The 12,465-nt window shown below is 42.0% G+C and overlaps 1 protein-coding gene across 3 annotated transcripts in view; it reads left to right on the top strand.

The window, feature by feature from the left end:
- The window catches only part of elna (elastin a), a 56,787-nt gene that overhangs the window by 33,902 nt on the left and 10,420 nt on the right, over nt 1–12,465 (top strand). For all 3 annotated transcript variants that reach the window (XM_050074878.1, XM_050074884.1, XM_050074880.1), the window contains exons 6-14: nt 6,761–6,826; nt 6,918–6,989; nt 9,223–9,252; nt 10,296–10,370; nt 10,801–10,881; nt 11,784–11,831; nt 11,972–12,034; nt 12,261–12,296; nt 12,378–12,452. In XM_050074878.1, coding sequence (XP_049930835.1) covers nt 6,761–6,826; nt 6,918–6,989; nt 9,223–9,252; nt 10,296–10,370; nt 10,801–10,881; nt 11,784–11,831; nt 11,972–12,034; nt 12,261–12,296; nt 12,378–12,452 — 546 coding nt within the window. The remainder of the gene's footprint in view (nt 1–6,760; nt 6,827–6,917; nt 6,990–9,222; nt 9,253–10,295; nt 10,371–10,800; nt 10,882–11,783; nt 11,832–11,971; nt 12,035–12,260; nt 12,297–12,377; nt 12,453–12,465) is intronic.

The raw sequence follows: 12,465 nt of genomic DNA, 5'->3' as shown, positions 1-12,465 counted from the left end.
AGCGAGGGGAGCCACAGTGTGTCCACTTGTCTCACGCGATCTGGAATCACTACAGCACCTCGCATCATTCTGCTTTCATCCAGCCTGCCCTGCGTCACCACGTAAGAATGCAATCTATCCACCAACTTGGAAGGGGAACAGTGTGATAATTTGATACTGATAAAAATCTGGTGTCATGGCAGTGAAGGACATAATGATGGGCTTAGCTTTCAGATTGGAAATGTATATGGGACCACAGCCGAAGAGCAGAATCTTCCTGTCAATCACAGTAAAATGCTGATTCTAAGGAGACCTCCAGAGAGCCTTTGAAGATGAAGTTATCATGAAGATTTTCCATCACATTACAGAAAATTGCACTTGCACTGCCACAGCACGTCTCTGTGCTTCTTACAATTACCCCTCACTCTCTGTGTGTCTTGTGGCTTGTGCAGCAAATCCAGTGTTTCGCTGAAGACTCATATTTTATCATTCTTCTGTGGCCCTCCGATCATTTTTCACTCTGACACTGGTTTCTACCTCAAAGCATTAAAGAGATATATGAGTTGTAATCTTGTCCCCTGGCTTTTCAGTAAACATTTGCTCTCTGACTGTTTGCCTGATTGAATAGGAGCTAAAACAAAGAATATGGTGAGAAACGAGACCCAAAAATTTCCTGGACATTCCAGAGCTCCAGCTCCGAAGTCTGCTTTCCGCGGGTCTGCCGTCAGTTACAGTGGATCTCTGCCATGGAATTCTCTGCTCTCTTAAATTAAACCCTTCACCAGGCCCAGCTGGTTCACAAAGTCGAGAGAAGGGGAGAGGGGGGGAGGAGAAGGGAGGAGATGGAAAGGAGCGAGCTTTTACATCTCACATTTGGCTTCCTCTGGTTGCAGCTATTAACACCTCACGTCTAGTCGGTGCAACCCCTTAGACACCTTTTGGAGAGGAGAGAGCGAGAGAAAAGAGAAAAGGATGGAGAAACAGGGAGAACAAGAGTAAAAGAAAAAGACTGAGAGCAGAAGACAATGTTTTGATTAATGTGTCTTGTATTCCTCTGGTTCTGAAACAGAGGATTACCTTACCTAACCCCAACGGAGCTTGAGCGAGACGTTTCAGTTTTGAGATTGAAACCAGATATTTCTGTTCACACTGGCTCACATCCATCATTTGTGCTGGACTCAACTTTGAGAACATGACTGGTGACTGAAGGAACTAGCCATGTTGTCTGGCCAGTTTTACTCCAATGTCAGTCTCCAGTTTGAATTCCAACGCACATGACATGGTACAGCAGGAGGCAATGAATATGGCAGCCTGTCCCTCGTCACATTTTCATTCCTCTGAATACAAGACTCCTTCTTTGTCAGACAAGGTCTAGACTTGCATTTACTTGTGTACCCTGACTGAGATCATTCTCAAACCAGCCGCCACACATGAATCACTGCTGTTGGGCGATGCTCAATTATTCACTGCCACACCATCCCAAATTTCGCCTCAACAACCTGCAGGTGCACTTGTCACTGCACAGCTGTGCAAGCCAGTGCTCTTTTCTGAATGGAAACTGGCTAGTGAACCACGTTTCTGTCACACTTTTTTTTTTTTTTTTAATTCTAAATGGAGGAAACTATGATACATTGCCGTACTGCATCACTTACCTTCCAATTTCCTTGGCCCCCAGTCTTCCCTCCTGTGTAGTATTGGATTTTTGTCCCCTCCATCTTGTGTTCAGAGCGCTGACCTTTTGTAAGGTTCCTTAGTCCAAGGTCCGAAGGTAGTTAGGGTGTCAAGTGGTCTCTCTGGCTTTCTGGCTTCCTATCATGCCTTGAGGGTCACAAAGAAAATAAGCCACTACATTAGTGCACAGAAATCCTTCAGCTTGTCAGCAATCAACTACATACTGGGAGCAGCACCAAAGCAAAGAGATGATTTGATATCAGGGTCATGGTGCAGACTTTCCATGTGTGTGGTTCATGACAACAAACAACATTGGTGTAGACTTCCAATAATGTTTGAGCTAAGACAGGTCTATTTGTGAGAGCTGACGTGCTGTAACAATAGGAGTCCAACAAAAGCATGCTTGTTTGAGCTGACAGGATGGTGTAAATATGGCTAAACAGAGAGCCTTTGTACAAAAACTCTACCCTCCTCCCTCCCCCAAATATACAATCAGTGGATGGATGCCAAACCGACAATGGTCCAGATTTTGTCAGTGCGTTGTCTTTCTTTGACCCAGAAAAATACACAACCTCCAGGGTAGTATTTGTTACTTGAGAGCGTTTTCTTTTCCCAATGTCTGGTGATGTCAGAGTTACATACTGTAAAGTTTTTTTTCCTTTCTTCCTTGTCTAAACCATGCGTCTGCCCAAGGCCTGCTCTTGCGGTTACACACACAGACACACACCCTCTCAGCCTGACTTCTGCGTGTCTGCATCTTGTCTCCTTGATCTTCAAATCAGCTCAACGTGGCAGGTGCTGGTCGACCCTGAGCACGACTGCCAAAGCCAGGTCGGGTCATGCACATGTGAGCACAGGTGGGCCAGATGATGGATGAATACGCTAAAAGTCTCCAAAGTCTCTCGCTGCCTGTCTTCACTCTCTCTCCATGTTTCTCTTGCATTGACAACCATAATCTCTGTTGTGCAGACTGTGCGGTGTATTTCCAACGCTCAAAATGACAAACACAACTCAGACTGGCTTATGAGACATTCTGTAATGTGGAGGCTGGACCAGACAGTGCAGTGGTAAAGGGGCAAGTTCAGTGTGTGTAAGATTTAGGGGGATATATTGGCAGAAATCGAATACAATACATAAAGTTTGGGGTTTTTTAGTCTACAATAACCTGAAAATAAGAATCGTTGGGTTTAAGTTACCTTTGAAAGCGTCATGTATTTCTATATTGGGGTTGTGCCCTCATCTACAGAGTACACCATGTTGTACCACCATGTTTCTACGGTAGCCCAGGACAAAAAAAAACAAACCAAAAAACACTGGCTCTAGATAAGGCTATTCAGGTTTTTGCAACCCAATCTTACTCATTAGTCGCTGAAATCTGCTGCTTGGACAGTGACTTGCAGCGTCAGATATCAACGATAAAAGCCATCCCTTTAAGTCAGTGTGATACGTGTCTGGTCGTTGGTCATTATAGTTTAACGGGGGCCCGGCGGTGTCAGAGGGAAATGTGGCGGGACAAGTACAGAAGTTACGGTGGCAAAAGTGGGAGTGGGGCCAGCGAGAGGGATGGTTGATGGGTCCAACAAACACTGACTTTCACCAGTGTCCTGTAAGATTATAAGGCCAATTATTTGCCATAAGGCAAACCCTGTTATTTTTTTTTTTAAACCTAACTACGTGTACTGTTTAGAGAGACTGTATGTAAACATTAAATTTCCTGTGAAAACATAAGTGTATTTTGAAAAAAGACAATGCATGTACGTAACAGGCAGAACTTGACACAGTGTCCCAGAACATCAACCAACACACCCAGGGTACCTTATACATCACATGTGGATGTGGAAAGTCCATGACCAAATGTCAATCAACGTCGGTCGATCAAACGTGACGAGATCGGAGTGAGAATGTGTTGGTTTGTGCATTGGACACCATAGGAAGCAGCGCCATCACAACGAGCAGCATCAGAAAAACACTGTTTCTTAACGTGTAACTGCTTTTTTCAGTGTTTTCACCAGTTTTAATCACCTGGGGTCTCATTTATAAAACAATGCATACTAAAAATGCACTTACGAACAAAAGCCAAAAATGGTGTGTGCCAAAAAATATTCTACAATTTCTTCAATCAGGCCTCCACCTCAACAAAATGTTTATAAGCGTGAGTCAAAGTTTCTCCCATCAAGTCTGTCTTTATACATCACAACTTTTACGTGGGAATTGGCGTTCGCCTCTTTCGGGCCTCATTTTGTGCTAACGTAATGTCTATAAATGAGATGCCTGGTCTGTTTGTTTTGGAGAAAAAGAAACCTCTGCAGATAATTTGACTCCCAGTAAAAACCTTCTGAACGATGAACACTGAAGGAATCCTAACCAAGCGTTCATGCTTGGCACACGGAAGAAGTTTCAGCTGGTTGCAATCTGCAATCCTCACCACTAGATGCCACTATATCCTACACACTGCCCCTTTAAAGGTTTTAGGCATTAGCAGTGTTCCATATACCGTGTAACTCTCTTGTTTTCCGCCCATTTCCTGTCAATTCCTTAACATTTTTATGGTAAGTGGAGTTCAGTGATAAAAATGAGACAAATGAGACAGATTCTTTGTGTCAACGCAAGAGACACTGGAGAGGGGAAAGCCCTAGATCCATCTGATTTATACAAGAATTGATTACTGTTGTTATTACTTCGAGGTGTGTCTGGGGATGGTTGAGCAATCGAGGAGAATCGAGCTGAAAGGTTTGAAGGAGATGGATTATTGCAAGGACGCTTAGCTTAGCGTCTGGGCTCGCACTGCATGCTCAGTCTGTTTGCCAAGCTTTTGGCAAGGCCAGTGCCCACATTTGTTTTGACTAGGTCATGAAACTCCACACTTCCAACTCTCTCTCTCTCTCTCTCTCTCTCTCTCTCCCTCCCTCTCTCTCTCACAGCACATTCCTCCCTCTTCGTCAGTATCATTACCTGCACCCTGCAGTTTGTTGGACTCCGAGCTCTCACCCTCCACTCTGATCTGCAGCCCCCCCCTCCAGATCCCCTCGTTCAGCTTGTTTCCCATGCTTAGTTGCTCTCACCCCACATTTTTGGCTTACAAGTATTGATGAAAACAAGTTCCTCGGTGGACTAGCTCGCTGGCAGCATTCAAATTTCTTCTTGTTTTTTTTTTTTTAAAAAACAGTCATTAGGCCAACATGTTTATCTCTGATTGAGGAACTTGTTCAGCTTCTTTTAATACAACTCTGAGAAAGACAGTTCTGAGAATAACGTGCCGGACATGTTCTAAAACATGGAGGCCCATATGTTAGCCATAGAAAAAAGGAATCTATCACTTTGACAGTTATCTGGAGATAGTTAAGTTCTACTTAATGAATCGAGATTTGGATAATAATCCACCATCGCTCACTTTTTCCGTATACTGCATTTACATTGAAAAGTATTACACTTGATTCATTGTATTTTTTATGTTTTGTAATGTCATACAAAGAAAAACAATGTCAGGCAGAGGTTTCCTGATGTATTAAATTACCTTTTTTACATTTAACATTTGTACATGTCAGTCCTGTAGGAAGGCGGCTGTTGGTTTTCACTTCTTATTTGCTTTTTAGTTCATACCAGCCACTGGACCAAAGCAATGCATGCCTTCAGTTAAAAGTATTTTTCAGTTTTTAGTGTTCTAATGGCACTCTAATTTTATTAGCTGTAAAGTGGGTTCCACTTTCCCATTTGGGCCCCTAATTTTAAAGAGACAGCTCACACCAACAAATCTCTTGTAGAGATGTCTGCCTTGTCTTGAATATAATGCAACTAAATGGTGGCTTGTGATGCACAAAGTGAAAAACAATACATTAGAAAAACTCAACAGCAATGTCTCTTTTCCAGAAATCATGGCCCCACCACAGACCTTGTTGTGAGCAGTTTCATATAGGAACTATTTTCTTTCAACTGAACTCTACCCAGCAACAGTATCATCAGGGCATCAGGAAGTGTGCATCTACTGCTAGCTCACCTAGCACCACTGATCTAGCTAACATTACAGCTCAGCTGAGGGGGAAGCCATTAATGTTTACATCTCATGCTGTCATTAGCTAGACAATGAGTAGAGGCACACTTCCTTCTGCAAGCTGATATCGTCGGCAATGTAGTTTGGTAGGAAAAAAATTGTTCCTATGTGAAACAATAGGAACAACAAGGTCTGTTGATTATCTTGAGTAACCGGGTCATGATTTGTGGAAAGAGACATTGTTGTTGAGATTTTAAAATGTATTTTTCTGGCACTTTGAGCACCACAAGTCAAGTGCCATCTAGCTCCATTATGCCGGAGCGAAAGGTAGACATCTCTATGGCTGATATCTCCAACACTCACACCAAAACAATCTAGACTGATAAACAGCACTTCAGGTAAGAGGAAAAATATCATTTTTTTTATTTTCTGTGTGAACTGTCTCTAAGGATCTTCCAGTCTCTTTCAATCCATGAGCAGATGATGAGCATTTTACTTAATGTTCCTTGACTCTCTCCACACTTTTCACATTTCTGTATCTTGATCTCACATGTTTTGTTCTTGTCAGTGAGCAGGACCCAAGCTGGGATATGACTTTACTCATGCTTCAAGTCAGGCCAAAAGCTTTTGCCACCCATAGATAAGTTTGGTCTTGGAAAGAACAGACTGCTCCCTCCAGTGTTTAGAATACAGCATAACCAGATGGTCAACCATCTTTGATGTTCTGTCTATCGTGTTTCTTAGTCAGTGGGGGTCAGCTCTTTCCCCAGTGCCCAAGGTGCAGTCCTTGGCTCTAGAAACATAAATGTTTTGAGTTAAGCTTAATTAATCACACATGATGTTGTGTCATATTTCATGTGCTTCGTTTTTTAAATGTGCAGTGTGCAGTACTTGCAGGTCCTGGAAAATGTTTTGATGAAAGATTGAGTGATGGGTTATTTTTATTGAAAGATAATTACTGCTGAATAAATCACTAGCAAGTAATTTAAGACACTGTGATGAAGACTGTGCCTCTTTCCTTTGACTCCCCTTGTCCTCATCTACAATTTGTAGTCAATCCATTCTAAATCTGTCTCTTTGTCTCTACTCTACTGTTTGTCTGTCATTTTCTTTCCCATCCAGGTTATGGCAGTCTAGGAGCTGGCGGTCTTGGAGGTGGTGGCCTGGGAGCTGGAGGTTATGGAGGAGGTAATTTCTTATGTGCGAGCGTAAGTGTAACATTTAGTTGATAGTGGTAACATTTTAAACCTGCTCACCTTTGCCCCTTTGTTTCGTTCAGGTGGTTATGGCGGATATGGTGGAGGCGCTGGAGGCTTCTTCCCAGGAGCTGGACAGAAGGCTGCCAAAAGAGGTACAGTAGATGGAAGAAAATGTCTGAATAGAATTATCACATTAGTTTTCTGTATAGGGAGTGATGGCACCAGTTTATTTGTACCTTGAACTGAGTGACTGGTTTCTGCTGATTGGTTGATATTCATATTTAAACCCATGATGGCCTCATTTTCCTCCCAAAGATACAATATGGCAATCAGATGGAAAGACTTGAGGGGCCTCATGAGCTCTAATTTGAGACCCAGGATGATCTTTGTAATGAGTTAGTGCATTTAGCATCACCCACTCTATTGGATTGTCCTGGTGTACTTGTACCGGAGGTGGGATTAAGTCACACATGTGCAAGTCGCAAGCAAGTCCCAAGTTACTGTAGTGAGAATTGAGCAAGTTGAGTTGAGTTCCTGCTGTAAGTCTAGCAAGGAAAGTAAAGTTATTGATCAGATCAAGGAAGTCACAAGTCATTTGATATTCTGATGATCAGATTAAATGGTAAATGGACTTCACTTGTGTAGCGCCTTTCTAGTCATCTGACCACTCATTCACCCAATCACACACACTGGTGGCCGAGGCTACCATACATGGTGCCACCAACTACACAGTAACCATTCAGACACACTCACACACCAATGGAACAGCCATCGGGCGCAGTTTGGGGTCGATATCTTTCCCAAGTATAGTTCAACATGCAGACTGGACGAGCCAGTGATCCAGCTGCCAATCTTCTGATAAGTAGACAACCTGCTCTACCTCTGAGCCACAGCCCCCCCCCCTCAAAAATATTAGCTCTCTGGCCAATATGCTAATAAGTTAGCTAAAAGTCAGTCACGTACCTTTCTTTGTAAATTTGGTAGTGACGAAAGAAATTGGATGTTGCGGTGGTCGTGTTTCTGATTTTTGAGCTGCAGACCTTGAACCCTGTTCTCTTCTTACTGCCGTCATCGACCATATAATTCCTGAATCCAAACTTTATTATTTTTTGGACTAGCCCCCTCCGTGATAGCCATCTCATGTGTAGGCCTCTGGTGGTCTGCTGTGTCCTAGTAGGTTGCCAGGTTTGGGTGCACTGCACTGAAATCACCCAATCATGTTTCAAAAACAAAATATAAATTCTCAATATCTAGAAAAATAAAAATATTCAATAAAAAGGTGAAGTCCTTTTGAGTCATCTGCCTCAAGTCTCAAGTCATAAATACTAAGTCAAAGTCAAGTCTAGTCTTTAATCATTGTAATACAAGAAAGTCTCGCATTCTTAAATTTTTGTCTCAAATCAAGTCACGCAAGTCTCTGACTTTTACCTCTGATGGAAGAGATTCTCTTTAGTTCATTGCTGTTTTTAGTGCATTTATACTTTGACAAAAGGGAAAATGTTGTTTCCGCTCCCTTCCTCATATCATTTGTACCATGACAAAAACCTGGAGATATGGATTACAACAGAACACAGCAGAAATGAAACACCTGGTTTATTTCATATAGTTTTTAACTATGTAAGAGTGATGTTTATATCAATATTTATTGTAAGCTTAAATCCTTGCATTTTATTGATGCTTTCATTGGAAAAAACAACGAGTGAAGAAATCACTTTTTCCTTGACTTTAAAACAACAATTCCCTCAAAAACTGTAGTCATCAGGAGGCTCAGTGACTGTGTTGGAAACTGGGGGTCATCAAACATGATGATGTAATATTGGTTGTTGGAACGAGACACTGATCCTGTTGCTTGTTTTGAGTTGTTTATTCCGATGGCTGCAATGATATTACTTGGCTTTCTACTCTGTTTCGACCTTTCAGGAAAAAAACAAAAAGACAGTAATAAAATAAAATTCTAGGTATCCAGGTTTGGTTTTTATATTTCATTTTCCATTTTTGGCTTAGGGTGAAAGATCTCTGTAGAGGGGGGATGGACATGGCATGCTTCTTAGAATTTATTCTTTACAACCAGAGAGATTATGTCTTACTTATGTTGAACAACCTTCTGTGTGGAACTGGAGCTCTTGAAGGCTCAAACTGGGGCACATCAATATAGTTATCATCCACATTAACTGTAATACTACTGCTTTACTTTTGTTTCGCTCAGGCTATGCTGGTAATCTACTCTCTTGCCTGGTTTAGGAGGTAACCATGAGTATCAACTGGTCAAATATTCAGCTTGGTTCAACCATTGTCCTAAAATCAGTCAAATCAGCACAGTTATTCTGATTACCAAATCTCTTATACTGCCGAACGCTGCTGACATTCTGGTTGTCCTGATGGCAGGTGCAGGAGGTCCACTGCTACCACATGGAGGTAAGTCGATTCTTGGCCAGATGTCAGACTACTGTACGAAATCGAACTGTGTGCTGCATGAACTCGGTCCGCATGCTTGCATGTTATAAGAAAGCCAAAATGAATGTTTCACATTAATGGTAACTCAGCATGAGAAACACTGTTTGGCAAGCATGCGTACATTTTTATGATGTACCTGCAAACCTTGGACCGTTTGAACTTCTGCAGAGCCCAGCGTGACCTCAAAGTCTGTACTGTGTATATGCACATGATTTGCTTGAAATTAGGCAGGCTGATTAACCACGGACTCTGGAGGGCCCAATCATGGCCAGGACTGTTCTGTGGCAATGAGCCTAGGCTTAAGTATTGGTTGGCAATGACAAAACTGCAGTCCCTAGAATCAGTCTGTCTGTAGTCTTTTCATGACACTCAAAATAACAATGAACTCCCCTAAAAGAGCACAGATAAAATAAAACATTCCCTTGCCAAACTTTTCCTCACCAAATCTCGCAGGCCACATACTTACAGGCAGTGCGCAACGTCTGTCCGGTAAAGTATGGGGAGTTTAAGATTAAAAATGTTAGAAAAGAAAGAAAAGTTTAAACAAACAAACCGATGTGTTTTATTGTGCTGCCAAGCTCCCTTACAAGTGAAGCTGACAGCTCATTTCCTGCACGAGGGGATAGCCAAATAAATGAGGCATTTGATGAGGCAAGGCAAATGCCATGCGTGCTGGCTGCCTCTCCTGATTAGATTAAAACTCAGCCATGTTGCTTTTGATCACGGGGTGATGACAGACTTGTAGAGCCAGATTAGCTGCTCTCAGTACTGACGGTGTGTCTAAGGATCTGGCTCCCTGCTGAAGAGGTCAAGTCTGGCACAAGCCACACACCTGCTCATTGATCCTTTCAGTATCACGGAGCCCTCTAGTGGCCATGGGATGTACAACTGTAGAATACTTGTAAGGTTTTCATTACTCTGATGTCCTCAAAAGTGTTATTGACTATAAACTCAAAGCTGAAATTGTATATTTATATGAATCTGTGCACTTTGTGCTCAAACAGGGACTGGAGGAACTGTGCTTGGGGCAGGAGGAGGCACTGGTGGCACAGGAACTGGAGCCGCAGTGCCCGCTGGAGGCAAGACACACACAACACATCATTCTGTCCATATCTCATTTTTTATTTCATTATGCGCTGTTTATGCTTGTCGTACTGTGATTCCTGCCTCCCAAGGACTTGCAACCATGTTCCCATTCCCATTTAAATTTTTACTTTAATGCTTTAGGAATAGTACAACATTTCACTCCCCAAATTGGCTCTTCATCAGGAAAAGTGGAATTGATTTATCTGACAAAGAGCCACTTTGGGCTCCGATCGTAGTTCTTTTTCTAATGTAATAAAGTAAGAAATTTAAGGAGAGCAGTTAACAGTGTTGAGAATCCCTGGGAGGCAGGGACCACTGTTATAGTTGTTTGGACTCAGCACCTCACAAGAAAGATGTGTGCATGTTTTTCACACTGTATGTTTGTTCGATGAGCCAAGTTAACATTTAATCTTTTTTTTTCAGTACCTGTTATTCCTCAGACAGGCCTTCCAGGAGGGGGTGGAGGTGTTGGTGCTGGCGGAAAGAAAGCTGCCAAAGTCCCAGGTCTCGTAGACTCAACAATAAACTCAAACGGCTGAAAGCAGACAGGATGCAGTTCACTAGGCAGCGGATCAAATTCATTTTCCATTGCATGTGGCAGATGTTTGTGTGCTTGGAATTGTTTTTAAATATGCTAATTATTGGCAAAATACAGATGTTTATATTGGCCCTGTTAATGTGAGATTATAAGACAGCTTCCTTTATATCTGTATACTCAGATTTTCAAACAAAATCCCCACATATACAGTACTGAAACTAAAATAAACTTTATCAGTAAGTCATGTCGTGCGAGCTTGAAGTCGTGAAAACACTTTTTTCTTGCAAGCCTCCATGAAAAACAGTGGACATATTGATTTATTTACTGATTGGGGAAAGCAAAGCTATATCAAGACATCCGTTTACAAACTCTCACACAACTCGTGCAGTATAAGCCTAGATAGATAGATAGATAGATAGATAGATAGATAGATAGATAGATAGATAGATTGGTAGGTACGTAGGTAGGAAGATAGGTAGGTGGGTGGGTAGGTAGGTAGGTAGGTAGGAAGATGATAGATAGATAGATAGATAGATAGATAGATAGATAGATAGATAGATAGATAGATGATATCCAAGGTGAAACATCATAGAAAAATTAGCCCATGAAGCCAAACGCAGCAGCACCTCTGTAGATACTTTAAGTAGTTGCATCAAGCACAGAGAGATCACAGACAATAAATGAAGTAAGTAAACAAGCAGCCTGGATTACAAGATTTGCTGCATCCTGTCTGGCTCTTGTTGTTTCTATTTTTTCTCTTAAAAGTTGTTATGAATGCCTAAAAAACTGCTCATGCATGCCAGATCACTCTCACATTTTTGAATGTGGATGCAGAAGTGCATTACTGTCCTCTCATTGGCTGTGGCAGGTGTGGGTGTGCCTGGACTTTACCAAGGTGGACTGGTGCCAGGACAAGGTTAGTCACTTTTACAGATTTATTGTCAGGCACTGTTTGTCAAGTGTTTCACCATGCGAATGGTCAGGGCTCTTGCAAACAAGTACTGCACAGGGATTTAATGAAGGTCTTTTTGGGGGGGTTGCTTATGGCTCCTTTAGGGTTTGGTGGACGTGGCGTTCTGCCTGGGGTGGCCACTGGAACTGACCTGAATCCCAAATCAAGTAAAGTCTATTTTATTACCCATAAGTATTGGATTTTAAATTTCTTTCATCACAACTGAATGCCTCTTCTGTCTTTTTATTTTATTAATGATACAGGGTATATTTAGTTTCAAGGCCGGTGTTCAGTTTACTGTGTTTGGTTCATTGCTAATACTCTAGTATTTTCTTTCAAACTATGCTCTTTTATCTGTGTATCTTAATGGATTACGTGATTTTTTTTATGCAGTTGGAGGAGGAGGAGGACAAGGAGGTCAAGGACCAGGTAACTTCAGTGTTACAAACAACTATTTCTGTATCATTGGCATCTGCTGATCAAGATTTTAATTTATTCCCTTCATTACAGGAGGCCGTGGGTTTGGTGGGCCGATGCAGCCAGGAGTGTTTCATGGATACCCCCTCAAATTACCCAAACTGCAAGGTGTGATCTAAAT

The sequence above is a fragment of the Epinephelus moara genome, chromosome 2 (genome assembly GCF_006386435.1).
Source record: "Epinephelus moara isolate mb chromosome 2, YSFRI_EMoa_1.0, whole genome shotgun sequence".
In the NCBI taxonomy this organism is placed as follows: Eukaryota; Metazoa; Chordata; class Actinopteri; order Perciformes; family Serranidae; genus Epinephelus; species Epinephelus moara.
Note: the sequence above shows the minus strand (reverse complement) of the source record. Positions and strands in the feature narration are given on the sequence as shown.